At 47.0% G+C, this 24285-nt stretch overlaps 2 protein-coding genes across 2 annotated transcripts; both read left to right on the forward strand.

Moving 5' to 3' along the window:
* The first annotated feature begins 1814 nt into the window (after positions 1–1814).
* Positions 1815–9049, forward strand: KRT5 (keratin 5). The gene is made up of 10 exons (XM_080659037.1): positions 1815–1888; positions 2889–3479; positions 4058–4272; positions 5024–5084; positions 5195–5290; positions 5870–6034; positions 6411–6536; positions 6803–7023; positions 7835–7869; positions 8343–9049. Exons 2-10 carry the CDS (start codon positions 2901–2903, stop codon positions 8705–8707), a joined length of 1863 nt encoding a protein of 620 aa, XP_080515163.1. The 5' UTR covers positions 1815–1888; positions 2889–2900; the 3' UTR covers positions 8708–9049.
* A 9241-nt stretch (positions 9050–18290) lies between these two features.
* On the forward strand, positions 18291–23116 carry KRT6A (keratin 6A; the record flags this gene model as incomplete). Its single annotated transcript, XM_080659044.1, has 9 exons — positions 18291–18830; positions 19726–19940; positions 20274–20334; positions 20492–20587; positions 20712–20876; positions 21360–21485; positions 22293–22513; positions 22734–22768; positions 22881–23116. 9 exons carry the CDS (start codon positions 18291–18293, stop codon positions 23114–23116), a joined length of 1695 nt encoding a protein of 564 aa, XP_080515170.1.
* Between the last annotated feature and the right edge of the window lie 1169 nt (positions 23117–24285).

Here is a 24285-nt window from a genome sequence, read left to right on the forward strand (position 1 = left end):
AGGGGGAGCCAGATGTGTCCCTTAACCTTGGGAAGCGTACTGTCCTGTGAGACCTGGAGGACATGTGCAAAACCACCTTCTAGTAAGTGTCTGTATTACCTCCATACCTCCTCTATGAAAGGCATGCAGGTTGCTGTGGCAAATCCTAGGAGGGAGCCCTGGGCTGGTATTGCAGGATTTGCCTAATTCTTGCCCCATGGATGCTTGGACCAGTCTGCTCCCTGCCTGGTCTGGGAGGTGTGTCCCTGTTTAGAAACACTGCCCCTCTTCGTCCCTGCGCACCTCTGTGAGGAAGGCCAGGGCAGTCCTCCTGGTCCCCCTCTTCAGGGACGCCTGCAGGGTCAGCCATGACAGCTCACTTAGCCTTGCACTCGTCTTTTGTAGAGAGAAAAATGATTCCTGGTGCAGTTAAGTAATGTGTCCTGCCAAGTCTTGGTAACTGCCTCTGTGGGTACTGGGTGAGCTCCGTGTAATCCCTCTGTTCCTGCCACAGTGAAATGCCAGGCTGGGGTGGGACTCTCCCACACTGCAGTGTGCAGTGCCTGGCTCCCCTCAGGGGAGCCTCTCCATTGTTTATAGCATTGTGGGAGGGGCTGCCCTGCCTGCTGGGGGAGAGGGTTCCCACAAAGCTGGACAGAATAGTGTTGCTGCCCCACTGCCCCCCAGTCAGGGACCCAAACACTCCCTGCCACAATTCCTTGCCACCCACACACCCCATCATCTGAATGAGAGCTTGACACAATCTAGTGATTCTCAGGCTGGCCAGAAAGCATTCCTGTTCCACCAAGTCCTTCCCCTTGCACAGCACAGCTGGGAGGAGGACGAATGGAGAGAAGAAAATGTCCCAGCATCTCAGGAGGGTGGAGCTTCCCCAAGGACAGTGGGGACAACACCCAGGACCTATGTGTGTGGGACATACCCTGAGGGTGATTTTCCAGTGGAGAGAGAGAACTCATGCTGGAACCCAGACACCTGCTTCAAGCTTGCATTGATTCTATCAAGGGCTGAAGGGCCCCCCATATGTCTCAGGGCCCCTAAGACACTCACATATGTTCCCTGAGAGGCTACAAAGTATAAAATTGGTGAACTCATTAAAATTCATCTCGGAGAGTCTCAAGAATTTTCCAGGCAGGGAGGCAACCTAACCTCATTGCCCAGAACCTGTAAGGTAGCTCGGGCCATCGATATATCTGTCTGGATTTACCTGTCCACTGCTTTCCCATCACAGCCCCTGGTGAGCAATCACAGCCCCAGCAGCTCCGAGTCATTTTCCCACAGCTGTGCCTTCCTCGAGGCCAAGGACAGGCCCTGACTAGAGATTCCAGAGCTCAGGCTGGGTCCCCACTCCTTTACTCTTAAGAACATAGCCTCTCCGCTCCGAGGCTTCCAAGCCATTCCCACCCCACCCCTACCTCCAGCCCCAGCCCAGAGGTGCCCACCATAGTTCTTAATGACCCAAGCACTGCCTGAGAGTCCTGCTTCTGTTTGGGGGAGGCAAAGAGGTGGCTCCATTCAGGTCTATAGCCAAAAAGAGGAGGTGTGGTTTAGGACAGACATTTGCCAAAGCCTAACAGACCTCTCTCCTCCACCTGGTGCCACAGCCCACCCAAACAAGCTTTGCAGAGGATCTCATAAGGGGCCTCCCTCAAACAACTGGGGCAGGTGGTTATTCCAGCTCCCTGTACCCCTAACCTGCTCTGTCCAGTCTCACTGGCAGGACAATCCGAAGACTCAGAATTCGGTTTTCCATTGCCCTGGCCCTGAAGGAGACTTTGGGCCGGAGCCCAGAGAAAGCGCAGCAGTTCCCGCTGTTCGAGCGGGCGGTTCTCCGTTATAACAGGCCGGCGGATTCTCAACATGTTCCTGATGAGATTAGAAGCTCCTGCAGGTATGTGTTTGTGGCGGCCCTCAGCCTGTATCAACAGATACTCGATGACTCACTCCTTGCTAGTGGCATAACCCAGGGCTTGCTGAAACACACCTGGGGGGCTGGGAGCAGGCAGAGCAGCTCCCCCTGAAGAGGGACGTGACTGCCAGGCTGAGTCTCAGGACTTCTGTGAGAGATTGCAGGACCCCTGCAGGGTCCTGCCCAGGCCCAAGTGCCAGGGACAAGGTCAAACGCCACAGAAAATGATGAATTAGGAGGAGCTGTGGAGGGAGGGCTGCCCCTGCAGAGAATAGAGTGGTACAAACCAGGGACTGAGCTTGGGGCTCAGAGAGCCTTTCTGGCCCGAACCTTGCAGGAGAATCTTCCCCTGGGCTCAGGGATGACTGCCCCCCCCCAAAAAAAAGAACGTTCTGCAACAAAGAATAGATCTATTTTCCTCTGCTGAGATATCAGGCCATAGGTGCCTGCCAAATGCTGAAAATCCTTGCAGCAACCTCCTGTCTGGGAGAGTGAAAAGGGCAGATTACTGCAATGGGGACTCGCTTTGTCCGCCACTCACGGACCTTGCATACTGTGCTGGGATGGTTGACAACGCCCCTGGTCCTGTAAGGATCCCTTGGGATATTGGCCAAGTGCCCCCTTGCTTCCTGGCATCTGTCTTGAGCTGCTCCCAGCCCTCGGCCTCCAAGGGGAAGTGCAACTTGCTGCCAAGGCATCAGTGCTGCAAGGCAGGGTTATTCCTAACTGAGCGGAGCCTGCCAGGAAGACAGCGTTTGCACCCCGCACCATGTGCAGGTGTGACGGTGAGCTCACAGCTGCCCCCCAGGCGTGCCCAGCCCACTTAATCATTTCACAGCTCGACAACTGCCCCGCCCAGCCCTGTTCTGGTATAAAAGGGGGAGTGCAGGTCCAGGTAACAGAGCCACCTTCTGCATCCCGCTGAGCTCTATTCTCTCCAGCACATCCCAGCCTCTAGTGCCCTATCGTCTTGCTCCTCCAGGAACAAGCCATCATGTCTCGCCAGTCAAGTGTGTCCTTCCGGAGTGGGGGCAGCCGCAGCTTCAGCGCCGCCTCTGCCATCACCCCGTCTGTCTCTCGCACCAGTTTCACCTCTATGTCCCGATCCGGGGGTGGTGGTGGCGGTGGCTTTGGCAGGGTCAGCATTCGAGGTGCTGGTGGAGCAGGAGGCTATGGCAGCCGAAGCCTCTACAACCTGGGGGGCTCCAAGAGGATCTCCATGAGCAGTAGTGGCGGTGGCTTTAGAAACCGATTTGGTGCTGGTGTTGGAGGTGGCTATGGCTTTGGAAGTGGAGCCGGGAGCGGATTTGGTTTAGGCGGTGGATCTGGTGGTGGCTTTGGGCTCGGTGGAGGCGGTGGCTATGGGTTCATGGGAGGCGCTGGCCTTGGAGGTGGCTATGGGGGTGCTGGCTTCCCCGTCTGTCCCCCTGGAGGCATCCAAGAGGTCACTATCAACCAGAGTCTCCTGACTCCCCTTAACCTACAAATTGACCCCACCATCCAGCGGGTGAGGACTGAGGAGCGGGAGCAGATCAAGACCCTCAACAACAAGTTTGCCTCCTTCATCGACAAGGTAGGACCTGATCCTTTGTGAAAAATCACTATGAGTGTGTGGCAAATACCAAAGAACGTAGGAAGAGGAACAACTTCTGACTTTGTGCAAATACCCTCCTAGTTGGCAGTTAATGTGTTTCTACTTGTTTCTGTCCCGAAGCTGTGGCTTACTTTCCTAACTAGACTGGCAGCTTGGAAGACAGGGTCTTAGTTCTTCCTGTTTAATTATCCCATATGGGCTCCTTGATTACTGTTGGGCAAAGAAAGGAATTCTGTGCTTCATGAAATGGGGCTGCCTGCATAGAAAGGTGGATGAGTTCATCGAGCAGTAGCCTGAGTGCCTTCACAGCCACCACTACACTGGACCCCACTTTGCCCAGCCATGCCCAGTGCTATCTGTGCCCTGGATAAGTGCCCTGTCTCTCCCAGGAGAGTGAGGTTAGGTACTTCACTCTGTGCCTCCCCTCCCAGAGCCCAGCACCAGGGACTGCACATGGGAAAGGTTTAGGAGGAGAGCATGAGAAGGGAGAGAACCTGGTGATGATCACTGAGACATGAAATCCAGGTTTCTCCATCTTCAGACTCTGTGCCTTCCAGGTGCGCTTCCTGGAGCAGCAGAACAAGGTCTTGGACACCAAGTGGACCCTGCTGCAGGAGCAGGGCACCAAGACAGTGAGGCAGAACCTGGAGCCTTTGTTCGAGCAGTACATCAACAACCTCAGGAGACAGCTGGATGGTGTCCTGGGGGAGAGGGGCCGCCTGGACTCAGAGCTGAGGAACATGCAGGACCTGGTGGAGGACTTCAAGAACAAGTGAGATGGGGTGGAGTGGAGACTAATGTCTTCTTGGTACCAGATGTACTTGATAACCAGATTACCGCTTATGCCTTCCCCATGGGCTAGGCACATATGCCTTCCAGGGACACCTGAAGTACTGAAATAAAATCCAGGTCCATGTCTAGAAAGTTCTAGCCCCAAGCTCAGTCCCTATGCAAGGCGCTTAGCCACTGGCCAGAGCAACAAGCTTGATGCCCCTGGGGAAATAGCAAGCAGTGTAATTCCTGCTCTTTGGGGCTTTCCTCCCCAATACACTCAGACTATACACCATGGGTTATGTGATGGATTGCCTCCAATGTAAGAACTGATAACATAACTCACCTTGATGGCTCCAGTAATATTTTTAGTCCCCGTGCTGCTAGGTTTTTTTTTTTGTTGTTGTTTTAAGACTGTGAAAGCTGAAAAAAGCATTAGGGAAATTGACTAGATGTGGAGTTGGGAAGAAACAGCACAGGTTTCTATAAGCATATTCTTCAAGCAACTGAATTACAGCAATAATAGAATAACTCTCTGGTGGGCAGTTAAAAAGGAAATGGGATCCTAATGAGTAAGGACCTTTCCCAGGGGTCACACTACCAGTGCCCCCTCCCTCCCTGCTTTCATGATGTGAGGAGAGAGGCCCCTTTCCAGTGGGAAAGCAGGCTCACAGTTGACTTTCTGCAATAAAGACCCTAGGCTTCACCTGCCCCTCATCTTCTAATAAGCCTTCCATTTCCTTTACCCCCAGGTATGAAGATGAAATCAACAAGCGCACAACTGCTGAGAATGAGTTTGTGATGCTGAAAAAGGTGCGTGGGTAGAAGAGAACCTGTTGCCTGTGGCTATGCTCTCTTAGGGTGGCATTAATTTAAGTCAGGGTGGAAATCGGGTGTAGTGCCAACCATCCCTGTATTTCTAGGATGTGGACGCCGCCTACATGAGCAAGGTGGAGCTGGAAGCCAAGGTCGATGCACTGATGGATGAGATCAACTTCTTGAAGATGTTCTTTGAGGCGGTAAGAAATGCCCACTACTCGGGCCCCAGAAAGATGGTCACTGGATCATCACCAGGGATTAGGGTATCCAGATTAAGTGACTTTCAGTGGCTCTGAAGCTGTGGGCACACCCTTGTCCTTCCTATCCCTTTAGCACTATTCACACTATTACTTATAAAGCCAATCCTTAAAAAAAAAACAAAGCCAAATGTAAAGCAAATTCTTCAGCCATCATTTTGCCGAGTGAGGTCTAGAGTGAGTTATAGGCACAGTATGCCTTTCCCAAACCTCCCCTCTCTAGTTTGTCCCAGTGTGGCAGACCAGTCAACTAGATTCTTTTAAAATAAGTTCTGACCCAAGAAGATGGGTCATAACTCACATCTGAGAGGTTACACAGTAGGAATTTCTTGGAGGTTCAGAGTGGTTAAAGTTTTTCAAAATAGATTTAATGATGGTTTGGATTATTAACATAACTAAATGTTTGATGTAGGTGGTTATTATTTTTTCTCAAGTTTAACGTACCACAATAAGTGGAATATTTGAATGGACCTGACATAAAATAACACAGATTCAGATGACTGACTTCAAGTCTCCTTGCAGGAGCTGTCCCAGATGCACACGCACATCTCAGACACATCTGTGGTGCTGTCTATGGACAACAACCGCTCCCTGGACCTGGACAGCATCATTGCCGAGGTCAAGGCCCAATATGAGGACATTGCTAACCGAAGCCGGACAGAAGCCGAGTCCTGGTACCAGACCAAGGTGAGTGCTGTGGTAAATGTATCCTGAGTGAGGGGATGGACTCATGTCTGGGATTCCAGGCCACAGCAACATACTAAGGTCTCCTGAGACCTGCTGAAAACTCTTGGGTTGAGTTATAAGAACAGTCATGTGTGCCTTTGCCACAAAAATTCAAGAAATTTAAGGAGAATCATCTCACACCAGTGTCTGCAGGAGAGCAAAAGCACTAAAGAGGAAATTATCTAAGACCAGGTCCAACTCGATAAAGTCAAAACTAGCCACAGGCCTCAGATAACGCCACCACTTGCCACCTCTTGGTAGCTCCTGCCCGTAAACATTGGGAAAGTGTTTCCATCCTCATATAAATGGAACTTTTCTTCTTTTCTGGTGGCACCAGTACGAGGAGCTGCAGCAGACAGCTGGTCGGCATGGCGATGATCTCCGCAGCACCAAGCATGAGATCTCTGAGATGAACCGCATGATCCAGAGGCTGAGAGCGGAGATCGATAACGTCAAGAAGCAGGTAAGGAGAGGTCAAAAGAAGGCAATGAGGAGGCCTGAGCTCTGAAAAGGAGACCCATTTTCTTTGTTTTAAACACACACACACACACACACACACACACACACACACACACACACACAGAGCTGGAATAAGAACCAGCGTTTCAATGTTCTCCCATCTACAATGACCAGGATAAATGTACTGACTTCTCTCTGGAAACTCAGAAAGAGACACCATAGGCCCAGCTCACTACTAAAGTGTCCACTTTTCTTCCTTTCCCTGTGTAGTGCGCCAACCTGCAGAATGCCATCGCTGAAGCTGAGCAGCGTGGGGAGATGGCCCTCAAGGACGCCAGGAACAAGCTGGCTGAACTGGAGGACGCCCTGCAGAAAGCCAAGCAGGACATGGCCCGGCTGCTACGTGACTACCAGGAGCTCATGAACACCAAGCTGGCCCTGGACGTGGAGATTGCCACCTACAGGAAGCTGCTGGAGGGCGAGGAATGCAGGTGGGCAAGTAGGGCTGACATTACAAGCCCGGGATGACCTCACATTTGATAAGTGGAGCTTCTTCTCCAGGATAACATGTAAAACACACACATAGTGAGCACTATCTTGTGCATGATAATTATCCATCATTAATCTGGATTCAATCTGACACCTGGGCATATAGCTGACCTACACAAAAGGGTCCCAATTCACTTTTCTAACCCGATTCCCACCACCAGTATTTTCAGATGCTGCCCCTCCTTCAAACAATTAAGCAACTCAGTCAATGTCTTCCCCATTTTTCAAGTACCTCTTCCTTCAGGAAGCCTTTCATTATCCCTCCAGCTAAATTAAATTCACCTGCCTTTGGATTCTCAAGCTACTCTGTTTCCTTCAATCTTCTGACACTGCCCTCTGCCTACTTTCTCGTAGAAGTATTTCTGTCCATGCCAAGTCCTCTCACAGAATGTAAGCTCCTGCAAGGCAAAAACTGCTTCATACATTTTCATAGTTCCTACAGTCTCTTAGTGATACTTTTCATATAATGGGTGGAGGAGAATGTGAATTATAATTTTCCCTTTGATAACCTGGTTCTAGGCCAGGTCCTTTTCTTTGGGAAGTCCCTTCAGAGAGCTATATTTTTCTCTAAATTTAAGCAGGGTGTGGGGTGGTTTTTTTTGTGTGAGTATGTTTTTGGCGGGTGTTTTTTGTTTTTTGTTGGTTTTTTTTTTTGCGCATATGGTTGGCAGCTTATAGATCAAGCTTTAAACATAACTATGGGTATTGTCTTTGGAGGAGTTTTTAACTCTTATTTCAATTGTTTCCTTTCAGACTGAGTGGAGAAGGAGTTGGACCAGTCAACATCTGTAAGTAACTTTAAACAAATATTAACAGTGATAATAATATGCAGTGTTTGGTGCCAACTCAGAATCTTGCTATTTCTAGACTCCAGATATTCCCCATCCCAATAATTGGTTATTTCATACACTTAGTGGAGGGGACAGGATACACTTTGAGACTTGAAGCAATGTGGCTTATGTCTTATCTCTTAAAGGGTAGGACTGTATCTTACACATCTTGTACCCTGCCCCCCTGCCATGGTCCCCCCTTCTCCACCCCTCCTACCCCCTCCCCCTGAACTTAGCACCATCCCTTGTCTACTATGTTCACCAACTTCCTGTTAGGGACCTTAAGTAAATGACTTCGTTCTCCTGGGCCTCATTTGCTATGCTGTAAAGGGGCCAGGTACAGTGCTTATACTAGCAGGATCAAATAATTTGGACTTGAAGGATCAATCTGGCAGACTGGTCTCACCAAGTTCTCCTTCCTTTCTCCACAGCTGTCGTCACCAGCAATGTCTCCTCTGGCTACGGAGGTGGCTATGGTGGTGGCTATGGAGGTGGCAGTGGCCTGGGCGGCGGCCTCGGTGGAGGTCTTGGCGGCGGCCTCGGTGGAGGTCTTGGCGGCGGCCTCGGTGGAGGTCATGGCGGCGGCTTCGGTGGAGGTCTTGGTAGTGGCCTCGGTGGAGGTCTTGGCAGTGGTTTTGGAGGAGGTGGGCTCAGTGTGGGGAGCTCTGGCTTCAGTTCGAGCAGTGGCCGAAACCTGGGGGTGGGCCTTGGCAGCAGCAGCGGTGGAGGAGGCAGCAGCTCCAGCGTTAAATTTGTCTCCACCACCTCCTCCTCCCGGAAGAGCTTCAAGAGTTAAGAGCCTGCTTACTGCAAGTCACTGCCACCCCAGGGCAGCAACCGGCCCCTGGCGACTGCCTCTTCTAGGTGGTTACCAAGCCAAGATTTCTCTTTTGCTGATGTGTAGTTCAGAACAAGCCTATGGCAGAAACACAGTCTTTGGTTCCCGAAATGGCCCAATCCGTAGTCTCTAATCTCCTCCTATATTCTTCAAATCAGCCTTTCGTGGTCCTTGATGAGAAAAAAATCCAAAGTTTTCCAGTATCTAAATCATCAAAACAGAGACCTCACCTCAATCCAAAACTTTGTTCTGGTTCTGACTGCCTTCAGAGTGTGTTCAATAAAATGCTTTTATAATATAAATTGCCGTGCAGAATTATATTTTCAGTCTACAATCCTGAGGGTCACTCTGTCCAGGTGTGATTGGTTCCTTCGATGATTTGATTCACAGGGAAAATGGGGTTTGGCCATCCTGAGTGGTCCAGAGGCTCCAGAAGGCATGAGTGGAGGTTGCTAATGCTTCAGGAATGAAGGACTCTCTGGAGGGGATGAATGGGAATGTCTATTGTATTGCAATTTGGACAGACTGTAGAGTTGTTAAGAAACAGCTATTAATCTTTTCAGCACCCATAATATTAGAGCAGGCCCAACATCTTTTAGGCCTTTTTGGGTTCTGAAGAAAACATATTCCTTATATAAATTTTACTTATGCCAATTTATGCTGTTACTTGAATGTATATTATTCTCATAATACTAGTAAAGCTTTCTGAAAAGAGCAAGCTGGTCCAAATATGCCGTGAAAGAGCAGGAAAGGAGACTAGAGTGGAATTTTTGTGGTGGTTGGGTTGGGGCCAGGTTTGAAGTTCCCACCAGTCACAAAGAAGGGATTACTCAGGCTTTCTTATTCGTTTTCTCAGATGTTGGTAGAAGAGGGAGAGGGAGGAGTGGAGCTTAGAAGCCCTCAAATGTCTAACATTAGTACAGTAAGGCTAATTTGACATTTTCAAAAAATAATGCAATGCACAACTTTAACAGAATAAAAGAAATCAAATTGTCATCTCTTTCCCAAACCAGACAACATGCATTATCCTTAATAGTGAATGATCAAGTTTCTCACTGACATCAGAAAGGAAGCAAAGATAACTATAATCATCACAATTATTCAGCATTATACTGGATATTATAGCCAGTGAAATAAGACAAGACAAAGAAATAAACATCTTAAGAATTAGAAAGAAATAAAGCAAATTATAGTTATTCACTAATTACCTAATTATGTACATAGAAAATAAAAAGTTCTCCAAACTATTAGAATTAGTAAGTGAATTCATCAAGGTCTCTAGGAAACCAATACAAAAACTATTGTGTTTCTGCATATTAGCAAGAAACAATTAGGAAACAAAATTTAAGGTACCATTTCCAGTAGCATCAAAAATATCTAATATCTGTCCCACATGAGTGGCTCAGTTGGTTAAGCATCGTCCTGTGCACTGAAAGGTCACTGGTTCAATTCCCCATTAGGGCACGTTCAGAAGACAACTGATCAATGTTTCTTTCTCACATTGATGTTTCTCTCTCTTTCTCTCTCCCTCTCTCTCTCTCTCTCTCTCTCTCCCCCCTCCTCTTTAAAATCAATAAAAATATTTTTTAATCATATACCTAGAAATAAATGTAGCCAAAGACATATATAGAAAACCACAAAAGCTTATTGGAAATGACTAAAGAAAACTTAAAAACACACACACACAAACAGAGGTGTATGCCACCTGTGTGAATTGGAAAACTTAATTTGTAAACATGTCAGTTTCCCCCAATTGAACTATGGACTCAAAGCAATTTCAATCAAATTTCGGCCAGTATTTTATAAAAATTGATATGCCTATTCTAAAATTTATATGGAAATAAAAAGATCTAAAACAGTCAAAACAATCTTGAAAAAGAAGAACAAAGTTCTTTTAGTTCCACATACTAAGACTTTTTATAAAGATATAGTAATTAAGAAAGTGTGGTATTGAGGAAATGACTGAAAAATGCGCCAGTGGAACAGTATTTAGAATCTTCCCTGCAAAAGACAATGTCAAAAGAATAAGAAGTCAGGCTACAGACTGGGAGAAAATATTTGCAAATGACAGATGCAATATAAAGGCTGTTACATGAAATATAAAGAATATTTAAAACTCAACAATAAGAAAACTTAACAACCCAATTAGAAAATAGGCTGAACACTACAGACACTTGTCCAAAGAAGATACACAGATGACAAGTAAGCACATGAAAAGATAGTCCACATCATAAGTCATCAGGGACATGCAGGTTAAAACAGCAAGAGAGGACTACATACCTATTAGAAAGCTGAAGACCCCACACTGACAACAGTAAATGCTGACAAGGATGTCAAGCAAGAGCTCTCATTCATTGCTGGTGGGAATGCAAAATGGTACAGCCATGCTGAAGACAGTTTGGCAGTTTCTTACAAAACTAAACATACTCTGACCATACAATCCAACAATTATGCTTCTTAATATTTACCCAAATGAGCTGAAAACTTATCCGGGTGTCCCGGATCAGGGTGGGGGTTCCCTTGGGGTGTGGGGCAGCCTGGGCAAGGGGCCTGTGGTGGTGTGCAGGCTGGCCATGCCCTCCGGTGACCCAAGCGGAGGCCCTGGTATCTGGGATTTATTTATCTTCTATAATTGAAACTTTGTAGCCTTGGGCGGAGGCCTGGGCCGGCCAGAGTGGGCAGAAAGCTTGGCTTCCTCCATCGCTGGGGAAACCCAAGCCTCCTGTTTGCTCAGGGGCCACAGCCATTTTTGTTGGGATTTATTTATCTTCTATAATTGAAACTTTGTAGCCTTGAGTGGAGGCCTGGGCCAGCCAGAGCGGGTGGAAAGCTTGGCTTCCTCCATTGCTGGGGAAACCCAAGCCTCCTGCTTGCTCCATGGCCGCAGCCATCTTGGTTGGGTTAATTTGCATACTCACTCCTGATTGGCTGGTGGGCATGGCTAATATGCAAATTGACCCTAACTGTGGAATGACGGGGAACAACCGGTTACTATGATGTGCACTGACCACCAGGGGGCAGATGCTTAATGCAGAAGCTGCCCACTCATGGTCAGTGTGCTTACACAGGGGGAGCACCACTTAGCCAGAAGCCGGCTCATGGCTGGCCAGTGCAGCAGCAATGGCAGCAGTGCTAGCCATTATTCAGACATCCCCCAAGGGCTCCTGGGCTGCCAGAAGGATGTCTGACTGCCAGCTTAGGCCCAATCCCCCAAGGAGCGGGCCTAAGCCTGCAGGTGGATATCCCCTGAGGGGTCCTGGACTGCCAGAGGACGCAGGCTGGTCTGAGGGACTGAGGGACCCCCCAAGTGCATGAATTTCATGCATCGGGCCTCTAGTATATACACAAAAACCTACACACGATGTTTATAGCAGCACTAGAGGCCCAGTGCATGAATTCCTGCACCAGTGGGGTCCCTTGGCCTGGCCTGTGGGATCAGGCCAAAACTGGCTCTCTGACATTCCCTGAGGGGACCCGAATTGCCAGAGGGCGCAGGCCAGGCCAAGGGACCCCACTGGTGCATGATTGGGGCCAGGGAGGGATGCGGGAGGTTGGCCAGACAGGGAGGGACTGCAGGTGGGCCCCAGGGTGTGTCCGGCCCATCTCGCTCAGTCCTGATCAGTCAGACCCCAGCAGCAAGCTTGTAGTGAACCCCTTTCATGTCCCGCGTGGTTCAGGGTTCAGGTTCAGGGTTCGGGCTCTGGACGAGGCCGCACACACACACACACACACACACACACACACACACACACAAAATTAAAGTATATGCTATATGATTCCACTTACATAAAGTTCTAAAGTAAATTAATCCAAGAGGGAAAAAAATCAAAACAATGATTGCTTGGGGCAATGCGATTAAAGGGAAAGGACACAAAGGAATTCCCTAGAGAAATGGAAGTGTTCTATATCCTGATATTGTGTGAGTTATAGAAGTGCATAAATTTGTCAAAATAGATTAAACTCTGCACTTAAGATCTGTAGATCTGTGCATTTCACTGTGTGTACATTATAGATCTAGAAACCAAATTTTTCTAAAAGAAAGAATATTTCACTTTTCAAGTTTCTATAGTAGAAATGGAGAAGAAAGAAGTGAATTGGGAATGGAATCTAGCTTGTACCACAGAGTACAAACTTCCCTAGCCATATTGGGTATTCTTCTGTGTCTCTTCAAAAAGTCCAGACTATTTCCCAGAAGCAGCCGAGGGAGGGCCAGAGGGAAATCAGAAGGAATTTAACTCTATTAGATCCCCCTGAGGCCTCCTTTGCAACTTTAATTTCACAGACTCGTGCCAGGTTATCAATGACCTGTTACTAATCCCAACCCTAGGCTAAAAGTGAGATTATAAAGGATTAACAGATGGAAGTAGCCACTCGATGTGAAGGTATCTCAGAGGAAACTGTCTGAGGCACGTTTGCTCTCTAGGATATTCATGCTCTAAGAATAAGATGATGTTGAGATAACTTACTCCAAATCATCCTGAATTTGAGGGAATCGTGCAGTACATTCACAATTAACCAGATATATCCCCTTCCTGAAATAAAGAGAGTTTCACCAGAAGGCAAATGTATTGAGGCATCGTTCCATAAGGCTGCACCCCATTCAATCATTTACATTATTTAAGTCAGGTACTTGCGTATCTCACTAGAGAATTGTTGGAATATGTTTAACCCAACTATACTTTTTAAAATGACATAGTACAGTGAGGCAGACCTTCGGTGGTGAGGAAGTAGAAACCAGAAGGTCAGAATGGAGGCAGGAGTAAGAAGGGAAGCAGAGAACATGAGGGATGCAGTGGAGAGAAAAGGATACCATTCCACCTGTTATTCTTCTCAGATTTTTTATTGGCCCCTCTGGAGCTCTGGTGTGGCTCTCTTCAACCCCTGTTCTTGTCAAAGACCTCAAATACAGACAGAAGGAGACTCTGACTCCTCGTTCCCTCACCCATGCCTTTTTGCCCTGCTCATCCCAGGCATGATCTACACTAGCCCTGCTTTTCAGCTCATTCTCTTTTCACCCTTGCATCTGCTCTAAAGCACTTCTCTGCACTGCCAACAGCACTTGCCTCTGAGCATCTAAATGCCTCTCTCATAGTTACACATTGCTCTTCCTCCTCCAACTAGTTCCCCCTCATTGGTTAGGAAAGCCAAGGGTGGCCCCCTTTGTCTGAATATGTCCTTCAGTCCCCAGTCCAATTATGCACTTACCAGTTACTTAAGCATTCAAGTGTACCACCTACCCAGTATCAGTATGTACATGGTAAGTCAAAAGGAAATGAACACTTTCAAAAAAGTATTACACAGGAACTAGGTTTTCTAGGAATATGTATCAAAATTAGTTGAATTCATAGTTTTTTCCATAATTGTATAAATACTCAAGGCACATGACACACTTTAATCTTGTAGGCTAATAATTGTACCTCAGTTCATCCCAGACCCTGTGTTGCATATTGTTGTGGTTGGTTGAAATGGCAGCCACAATGCTTCCCACATCTCCTCCAGTCCATGAGGACCAGGTGGGGCAAATATGAGGTTCTTTTTTTTAATGTTTTTATTGATTTCAGAGAGATGAAGGGAAAGGAAGAGAGATATAGGAACTGCCTCCTGCAGGCTCCCTATTGGGGGTCGAGCCCACACCTGGGCATGTGCCCTGACCATGAACCAAACTATGACCTCTTGGTCAACCACTGAGCCATGCTGGCTGGGCCAAATATGAGGTTCTTGACTTGTCCCCACTAGAAGCCACATGGGATGACATCTGGGGATTTGGGACCGCAGTTCCAGAGGCAAGTCAATGCTTTGAACAGATCATTCATCAAGCACTGTAGAAGATGTTCTTTCAATGGTCTCTGGACCCCACAATTGACCTAAAGTAGAGCCCCATCCTGCTTGAAAATGGAGTTGTCAGAAACTTCCAGCAGCTGTGGACAAAGCCCACTGAGGTATCATGTCCAGAGATGTGACCCCCGTCACTGTGTTCTATGCAAAAAGTGGGTGAACCATGTGAGAAATACAGGGAAATGCTGCAGTTTGGTGCATAATGCATGTTCATAAACAACTGAGTTACTAAGTAATGGAATTTTGAAAGTTTCTATACTTTCTGAACCACTCTATATATCACAGAAGGCTGTCTTTTCTACTCCAGCGTTGGTGCTACTGTCTATGTTCTTTATAAACATGTGGCTGCAAGTTTCTATTTCAACAGGTGCTCCCTAGGGACAGGACTGGGTCTGTTGGATTTCCTCTGAACAGCATCATCCTGCAGGAGTAGGCACTTAGTCTTAAGCTTTTGATAGGTGATGACAAAAGCCTATATCCCTCATTCTCATCTGTCAGCTCCACCCAGGGAGGCAGAAAGACAAGGCAAATCCTCCTGAGGCAGGTTTTCCATGAGCTCAGGCATCAGGGGTTCCCTCCTGCTTTCAGCTATGCTGGGGCAAATGCAGTACATATTAGACCACAGGCCTTCCTCATTTCCTGGCAATAAGAGACAGCACCGGACTGCAAGGAGGCTCTCCTGGGAGAGAGTAGAGACTGGGCTCAGCAAGCTGCTGGGGAGGAGGCCAGCTGTCATTGGACTTACTCACACTGCTTGCTTCAGTTTCTCTCACATAGTTGTCTGAACTATCACTCTTTGCTCTAATCTTGTTAGGAAGGTCTGGCTTTCCACACCTTGTTACTCTGGGAAGATATAACTCCTCTGTGCTCTACTATGGAACATGATTCAGGATCAGTGGGGAGATTTTATCTAAAAAGTCAATTCTCTAGCCATCCAGTATGCCCCCACCACCTATGAACACAACTCACTCCTGGATGCCAAAGCAGAGGGCTGGACTCCAGAGGAGGAAAGAAGTACTGCTTAGCTTACGGGGAGAGGGGCGGGTGGGGGGGAGGCATGTCTAAAGGTGAATTAGGAAACACAGAGCATCTCCCCAGACCCAAAGAAAGATATAGAAAATCAAGGGCAAATGAATCAAATACAAAGTTGACCTTAACGATGATGTGACTAGAAAAGAGTGGAATCAGAAATGGATCTGCCACAGGGTCGCTTCTCTCCAGCTCTTCCTTTACTGTCTCAGGAGCCCTCGCCATCTCCCATGAGCTCTCTCAACTGACCTTACTCATGCTCAGGGTCACTGGAATTGGATCCCAAGACATCATTCTCTGGCAGGTGGTAATGGGAATTTTGGGGAAAAAAAAGTATTTTGTTATATATAATATACTACATAATATGTATATTAGAGAATGTCTTATAAATCTACCAATAGGTGAAATACTTGTATCGGGAAATTGAATGATACTTTATATTGCTGGTGCTGTCTGGTGTGCATGTCAAACTTGGGATTGGGTAATATGTTGAAGTTAAACCATCCTCTGATATGCTAAATGGTTGAATGTGAGGCTCCTGCTGCAATTAAATCATATACTTCCTTCAGAGATGAGTCCACCCTATCCTGGAAATAGATAAAATCAGTACTAAAGGTGAAACTGATCTGGTCACCTGTGCTGGTTGATGGCAGCCTGTCCCTGTGTGCACAGCCCAGAGGATAGATGAGGACCCAGCAGAGGAGCCTGATTCCAGAGGAGGGAAGAAGCAGCCTGCTGGGTTCCCACCAATGACTCTGATCCTCCCTCTGACTTCCTACTACTGCTACTTTCCAGCAACTTGGGCAAGGTGTTGCCTAGGCATCTGCCTATGTGTGACTTCTAGATGCTTACTAATGCTGCTTTCATTTTCTTTCACCCCACCCCCTCATATCACACACACACAACTACCCAACTCTGCCATCATAGTATGAAAGTAGCATGGGCATTGACTTGGACATAAAACACTGGGCAAATGCATGCTGCTCCCACCTGACTTGCCAACACTTCCTACCCCACCTGATATCATCTGGGCCAAACCTAAAGCCTCAGGCCCAAGAAAAGTAGCATGTATCAGAGCTCAGTGCCATGGGAAGGAACGCTTCTTTCCCAGAACTTGGTGACAGCACATTTCTTGGTCAACCATTGTGCAACCAGGGTGGAGGGAGGGGAGCTTCCTCCATTTCTTGAGAAGGTATCTCTTTCCAGCCAGACGCTGAGTTAGCACCTCCTTTGGGTAGGAAATGCCCTGTCCTCCTGGATGCTGTGTCCCTGAAAACATTGGAAAGATGAGACTGCTTATAAAATAGTACCAGGTCCTGTCCTCAGGTCACCCCAGTGTGGGAGTTTGTCTTTCTTTCCCTGGTTTCCCACTTAACCATATGTTTTCATAGAACAACATGCCTACAATTGCTCTCAATGCTCATTGAACTCAGTTTTTAATGTCTGGACTGAAAAAAAATGAACATCATCCTCCTCTAAACACAACACTCATTTGACAGCCTTCTCTCCTCTAAGATGTGTAGAGATTTAAGATTTTAAGAGCTGAGATTAGAAATATACACTTGAAATTTACTTGTGACAGCATCATACATGTAAGAGCACATTTTTATGATTCACTGCTTCTATATTCCCCTCAACTTTCTCTCCACACCCATTAAGATGACTGATCCTTGAGCCCTAAAAAATATCAAAATCTGTGGGAATCAAAATTTTTAGTGAATTTCTTAATGATTTTTGTCCTACTCATTTTAGATTCTTTAAGTTAAGCTCTAAGTGAACATTTCCAAACAGCAGAGAAATGGTGTCCCATGAATTCCAGTTGGAAAAACAAGTTGACATGATCATCAGTTCAATGGAAAAGCACACTTTGGGAAGGAAGTACAGGCATGGAGAGAGACTCCGTGCAGAAATGTCTCTGTCTCTGGGCACAGTGGCCTTGGGTGAAGGTTCTTATCCTCTCAGGAAAGTAGCAATTGGGAAGCTTATGGAATAAGACAGAGAGCAATTGTAATGTAAAAGCTCAACCCTTTTGTCCTTCTTGACTTGAAAAGGAAAGTTTTAACCCCGAAGTATCCCCCATCCCCTGACACGGCCACCAGGAACAACACACAGCAGCTCCCAAAAGAAGGGCAGGTTCAAACGAGATGGAAAAAAACACTGCAGGCCACTTCTTGCTCAGGGCATTGAGCAAATACCTGTGAGCCCTCAGAGACAGTCCCACCCTGGTGAGAAGGGTGGTGCTGGTAGAGCAGAAAACCTGTGTGGGAAGGGGACACACAGAGGAGTGGCTGAGTAAGCAGAAGGAAGAGACAATTACACAAATCAGTGCCTTGTCTCCTTTGTTTGAGATCATGACTAACTCATGACTTCAGTGAATTCATATCCAGCCTTATTGTGTGGGGATCAAGACAAGGCTGGAGGGCAGGAGAATTTCTCCATGAATAAAGGAAGCCAAATATAAAATCTTCATATTTCATACCTTTCTAGGTGCTGGGGGTGACCTCACTATTTGTTAAAGCCCAACCCTCCCCAATCTGCAAGCTCACCTTCCAGGACTGAGCCCAGCCCATTTCCACTATATATAAACTGCTGCCTGCAAACGCATCACACACCTGCTGCTCTCAGCTCTACCCTCCAGCCTCTCGCTCCTCCTTCAGCCTTCTCACCTTCAGGAACCATGTCGAGCAAATCCATCATCAGGACCCAAAGCAGCAGCCACCGTGGCTTCAGTGCCAGCTCAGCCAGAGTCCCTGGGGTCAGCCGCTCTGGCTTCAGCTGTGTCTCTGTGTCCCGCTCCAGGGGCAGTGGAGGCCTCGGTGGAGTGTGTGGAGGAGCTGGCTTTGGCAGCAGGAGCCTCTATGGCCTGGGGGGCTCCAAGAGGATTTCCATCGGAGGTGGCAGCTGTGGCATCAGTGGAGGATATGGTGGCAGAGTTGGAGGTGGCTTTGGCTTTGGAGGTGGAGCCGGGAGTGGATTTGGTTATGGCAGTGGATCTGGTGGTGGCTTTGGGCTCGGTGGTGGAGCTGGCTTTGCTGGTGGCTATGGGGGCGCTGGCTTCCCTGTGTGCCCCCCTGGAGGCATCCAAGAGGTCACAATCAACCAGAATCTCCTCACTCCTCTGAACCTGCAAATCGACCCCACCATCCAGCGGGTGAGGACTGAGGAGCGGGAGCAGATCAAGACCCTCAACAACAAGTTCGCCTCCTTCATTGACAAGGTAAGCCAGAGGACCTGTCCTCCAGTGGGGACTCAGAGTCCCCAAAGTAGAGGACCAACACATGTCCTCCCAGGGGGAGAACAGGGTAGAGGGAAAAAGGGACTCAGATTGGCTCCCTCCTGGGATGCCAGATTAGTTCCATGTTGACCACAGGCAAAAGGAAACTATTTAGAACTGCTGAATTTCTTAAATGTCTCTCATTCCTGTCCAAGAAGAATTCTCAACTTTTGATACCCATGGAACAAAGGGAAAACAATGAGAAAATGGAAAGAGTTAGCTTTACCTTCTGAAGAATCTAAGACATTAAAAATAAAATTCCAGTGGAAAACTGCTCTAGGGCTCTGGGCAAGAGGAAAAAGTGTGACAGGAAAATGAAAATAAATATATTTCTGCATGATTTAGAAAAAAAGACTCAGAAACACCTACATATCCATTGAAATACTAAATTTGTAGGACTAAGTAGTGACCATTGAGGAAGCTTGTTTTAGAAAAGACTTGTGTACTAAATGAAACTTAGATTGTAATATAATCATAATAAGATTAAAATTTAGTAATCAGATCCTAAACTTGACATTCCTTTAACTGAGGTATTATCTTTTTAAAAAGCATTGTATAATATATCATTTTAAACTAGGTGAGTGATTGTACTTGTCAAGAGAAAGAGAAGTAATGTTGGAAGTCACTGATAAGTCTCCATAAATTCGGGCGTGACAGCACCTCAGAGCCCATGGGAAATTTTCAGTGGTGAGATTGATGGGGGGAAGAAAAGCAGGACTGTCACATACACCTGTAGGAACTCTGTAGCAGTGCAACACACAGGTAAACTTGGGGACCCAAGCACAAATCTCTTTTTTCCATCATTCATCAGACAAATAACCAACTTGTGTTCCTCCAGGTGCGCTTCCTAGAGCAGCAGAACAAGGTCCTGGACACCAAGTGGACCCTGCTGCAGGAGCAGGGCACCAAGACCGTGAGGCAGAACCTGGAGCCTTTGTTCGAGCAGTACATCAACAACCTCAGGAGACAGCTGGACAGTATCGTTGGGGAGAGAGGCCGCCTGGACTCAGAGCTCAGGGGCATGCAGGACATGGTGGAGGACTTCAAGAGCAAGTGAGTTAAGGAGAGATAGGGGTTCAGTTTCCTAAAGCACACACTTCAAGACCTTTGGGTGTCCAAGTCCAGATGTGGTCATGATCTATCGCAAAACATGTCCATGAAAATGAAAATCATACATGTTGCTTAAAAACAAACCTGAAAGAAAAAAAGGGCTATATGGGTGGATAGGGAGAGTAAAAAAGGAAACAATTTAGGGACCACAAAAATCATCTTTGAGGATTACTGTCAAGAAAGCTGAACTTTGACATATCCATTATAGAAAGTTCTGACCCCAGGCTGCCTTTTCTGTATCATTGTCACCCCTGATGTAGGTCTTTCTCATTCTAGATATGAAGATGAAATCAACAAGCGCACCGCCGCAGAGAATGAATTTGTGACTCTGAAGAAGGTGAGCTGATTACAACCAGGGGTTCCTGTTTCTTTGCAGAAGGAGGAAAATCTGGATTCCTTCCCACATTTGAGAAGACAAGAGGTGGGGAGGCTAAAAGATGGGCAGATGGGGAAGGAGGGCTCAGCTGACTCCATGGTGTTGGCTTATTCCCCAGGATGTGGATGCTGCCTACATGAATAAGGTTGAACTACAAGCCAAGGTAGATGCTCTCATGGATGAGATAAACTTCACCAGAGCCTTCTATGACGCCGTAAGCATCTTCACCTTCATTTGAGTTACTCTAATGGGGCTCTGCAAAAGGGTGGAAGGTCTTGGAAATGGGAAGCCTGTAAACTTTACAGGAGAAAATGATCTCACCATCTTATGTTCTGCAGGAACTGGCTCAGATGCAGACCCACATCTCAGACACTTCAGTGGTCCTTTCCATGGACAACAACCGTGACCTGGACCTGGACAGCATCATTGCTGAAGTCAAGGCCCAGTATGAGGAGATTGCTCAGAGGAGTCGGACTGAGGCTGAGTCCTGGTACCAGACCAAGGTGAGCAGTGAGTGGGAAGCTGCTGAGGAATTCCTGTGCTCACTCCCTAAACACCATCAAGGCTACCAGCCTTCACAGGGAAAATTCACTTCTAGGAAGCTGAATGTGTACCTTGCACTGATAGAGGATATGCTTACATTATTTATGTGCAATTCTGGTAAGTCAAAGAAACCCAAACAAGAGGAAAGCTAATGTAGATAAGAACCTAGTGATCGTTGCTTTAGCTTCACACTGATGCTGGCTCTCAGAAAACCAGTGCAGGACATTGCTGGTTCTGAAGAGAACTAGAAAGGCAGTGGTTTCATGACAAGGTTGGACTGAGATTAGTATAGAGTATCCAATGACCTAATAACATCAACATTTTCCAAAATCTCTTCTGGAGAAGCCATTAGGCTTAATTTAATAAAATCCTGACACAGTGTGACAGTCACTGTTAACATGTGAAAGCCCATATACATCAGCTTCTCTCCCTCTTTGCTACAGTATGAGGAGCTTCAGGTCACAGCTGGCAGACACGGGGATGACCTGCGCAACACCAAGCAGGAGATTGCTGAGATCAACCGCATGATCCAGAGGCTGAGATCTGAGATTGACCACGTCAAGAAACAGGTATGGTGGGGACTAAGGAAAATAAAAGCATCCTTTCCTTGCTAGACCACCACATGGTCATCAACCGTCATTTGTGATTCCTGGGAATTTGGGGGACAATAGGGAGAGGACACCATGCAGTGTCTACCCTGAGTGAGTTCCCACAGATAGTTGAGATGGATCCCAATACAAGAGCATGATATAAACAGGTGAACAAAACCAGTTTCCCCTGTCAGAGCTGTAAAATATAGTCTGGAAGCATTGAACAGAGATGACATGAGAACAGTTGATTTGGGACTGGAGGAAACTGGGAAAGAAAAGGCAGGCCAGGAAGTGAGAAAGATTGGTGCAAATCTGCTCAAGATTCAAGGTCAAAAAAATGATAGTCAAGCAAAGACACCAGACAAAGACCAGTGTTATCTGAAATTGTGAGGCATAAGAAACTCATCACCTCTATGAGAATGTTTGTGATTTTGTACAAGTTAGTGTGGCTGCTACATGAGATTATCAAAAGCTGTCAAGATTCAAAACAAGCTAGTGGGTACATTTCTTCCTTTGTCCCCTGATCTATATCTGCTGTAGTACCTTCCACCAGTCAGCCCCCACATCCTCATGCAGGGTGGTTAATACAAAAGAGCACAGGTTTTTTCAGATGACTCATAAGTTAGATAAGGTTTGCAGAATGGACAAAGACTGGATAGAAAGGGTCTGAGCTGCATTTCCATGCCATCTGGGCTCTGGCTCTCTTCCTCACTGGGAAATAGGAACCACAGCTATTCTCCTCTGGAGGACTAGATTGCACGTTCATTCTGCTTTTCTCCCCCCTAGTGTGCCAACCTGCAGGCTGCCATTGCTGATGCTGAGCAGCGTGGGGAGCTGGCCCTCAAGGACGCCAAGAATAAGCTGGTTGAGCTGGAAGACGCCCTACAGAAAGCCAAGCAGGACATGGCCCGGCTCCTGAAGGAGTACCAGGAGCTGATGAATGTCAAGCTGGCCCTGGACGTGGAGATTGCCACCTACAGGAAGCTGCTGGAAGGCGAGGAGTGCAGGTGGGCAACTCACAACCTCCTCTATCATCTGGGTGCTTCTCCATGATGTGCAGCCAGTGAGCACAAACTTAAAGCACCCTAGAGATGGCCATAATTGCTACTCTCAGAGAACCATGGAAAAGGCAGTTTCCCCGTGGACAGTCCTCACATGGAGGCTTCCCACAGTCATCTAGTGGTGGTTCTCTGGGGTCTCATGGTCTCTGTGTTTCCTCCTTCCTAGGCTGAGTGGGGAAGGTGTTGGACCAGTCAACATCTGTAAGTATCTTTGCTTGCCTCCCTCCCTTACCCTTGAGTTCTTCTGACTTGACTCTGGCTGGCAGAATGAGCTCACCGTGTCTGTGTGTCCTTGTCCCCCTCCCCTCCACAGCTGTGGTGCAGTCCACCGTCTCCAGTGGTTATGGCAATGCCGGTGGTGTCGGCAGTGGCTTCGGCCTGGGCGGAGGCAGCGGCTACTCCTATGGCAGTGGTCACGGCCTTGGAGGTGGCTTCAGTTCTGGCAGTGGCAGAGGCTTTGGGGGTGGCCTCAGCTCTGCTGGGGGCAGCAGTTCCACCATCAAATACAGCACCACCTCATCCTCCAGCAGGAAGGGCTACAAGCACTGAAGTCCTCCCATTGGCTCTTGGTCCCACATTGTCTTAGGCCTCTTCTCCAGCAGCATGGCCCTCTCTTCAGTTTGCTTCTTTTCTCCTGCTACTTAATTCTCTTAGTCCTTGAGTTAGAACTGAAGTTGCTAAGTTCCCTCATTTCTCCTCTCTTCTCATACCTGTTCCATCTGAACTTCATTTGCTCACCATCAGAAGGTCACTGGTTTGGTCGGACTCTAGAACAGAGCAACTTCTTGCTTTCTACTGGCCCAGAAATTTTTCATATTCCACACAGTGGTCATGAAAGCACAAGTCACTAGTTCTATAATGTACAGTCTGTATCCCTGCTATGTTTCCTCTGGTATTGCTCACTTGTATTGCTAAATAAAGCAGATGTGTATTATAATTCATGTGTTATGCTGCCTTGATTTGTCACCAATGGATTTTGAGCTGTTTCATCTGACAAATTCCTTTTCATGAATGAGGAGACTCCCAATCCCCATGTGGTTCACTCCCCTTCTTTAGACAACTTCAATAAACAGCATTTTGGCTACCTCATGTTCAAAATTCCTCCCAAATTAGTTTCCATGTAATGTTTGGCAGGTGGAGTTTTAAGGATCATCATTGTTAAGTCTATTTTTACTGCACATTTCAGATACTAGCAGCTTCACTTCTCTGACTTGGTGTCTAAGCCTCCACCTCTTTCTGCCCCAGTATTTGTTCATATACCCAGAGAAACATATTACTGTCCAATTAGAGCAAAAGAACATTGACAATAGAATAAGATATTTAATTTATACTTACAATTGCCTTCATGACCAATCAATGTATCTGATAAGATATACTAGTAATCAAGAAAAATTAAGCCTGAGTAAAGTAGGTTGCCCACTCCTGACTGGTATTACATGTCTGGAGATGTATCCTAAGAAAGTAGTTCAAATTCAGGAAGTTGTACACCATAGATGTGAATCACAATAATCTTCACAACAGAAAAAAGTGTAAACACTTGAGCTGATCTAATTAAGGTTCCCATGATTCAGACTCGCAACTCAGATGCTGATTTCTTGAAGTATAAAGGCAAAACAAGATTGGTAATTCCCACCTGCTTATACTGTAAACCTGTCACAGAGACTCAAGGAAGTCAATGTCCTTGTTGCTCCAAAGAGGGTCCCACATTCTCTCAATGC

This window comes from Plecotus auritus (assembly GCF_963455305.1).
Source record: "Plecotus auritus genome assembly, chromosome: 3".
Classification (NCBI taxonomy): domain Eukaryota; kingdom Metazoa; phylum Chordata; class Mammalia; order Chiroptera; family Vespertilionidae; genus Plecotus; species Plecotus auritus.

Coding starts and splice junctions, on each gene's coding strand:
- KRT5 (XM_080659037.1), top strand. CDS start 2,901: ATGTCTCGCCAGTCAAGTGTGTCCTTCCGGAGTGGGGGCAGCCGCAGC. Junction 4,273..5,023: donor GTGGAGGACTTCAAGAACAA/GTGAGATGGGGT, acceptor CTTTACCCCCAG/GTATGAAGATGAAATCAACA. Junction 5,085..5,194: donor AGTTTGTGATGCTGAAAAAG/GTGCGTGGGTAG, acceptor CTGTATTTCTAG/GATGTGGACGCCGCCTACAT.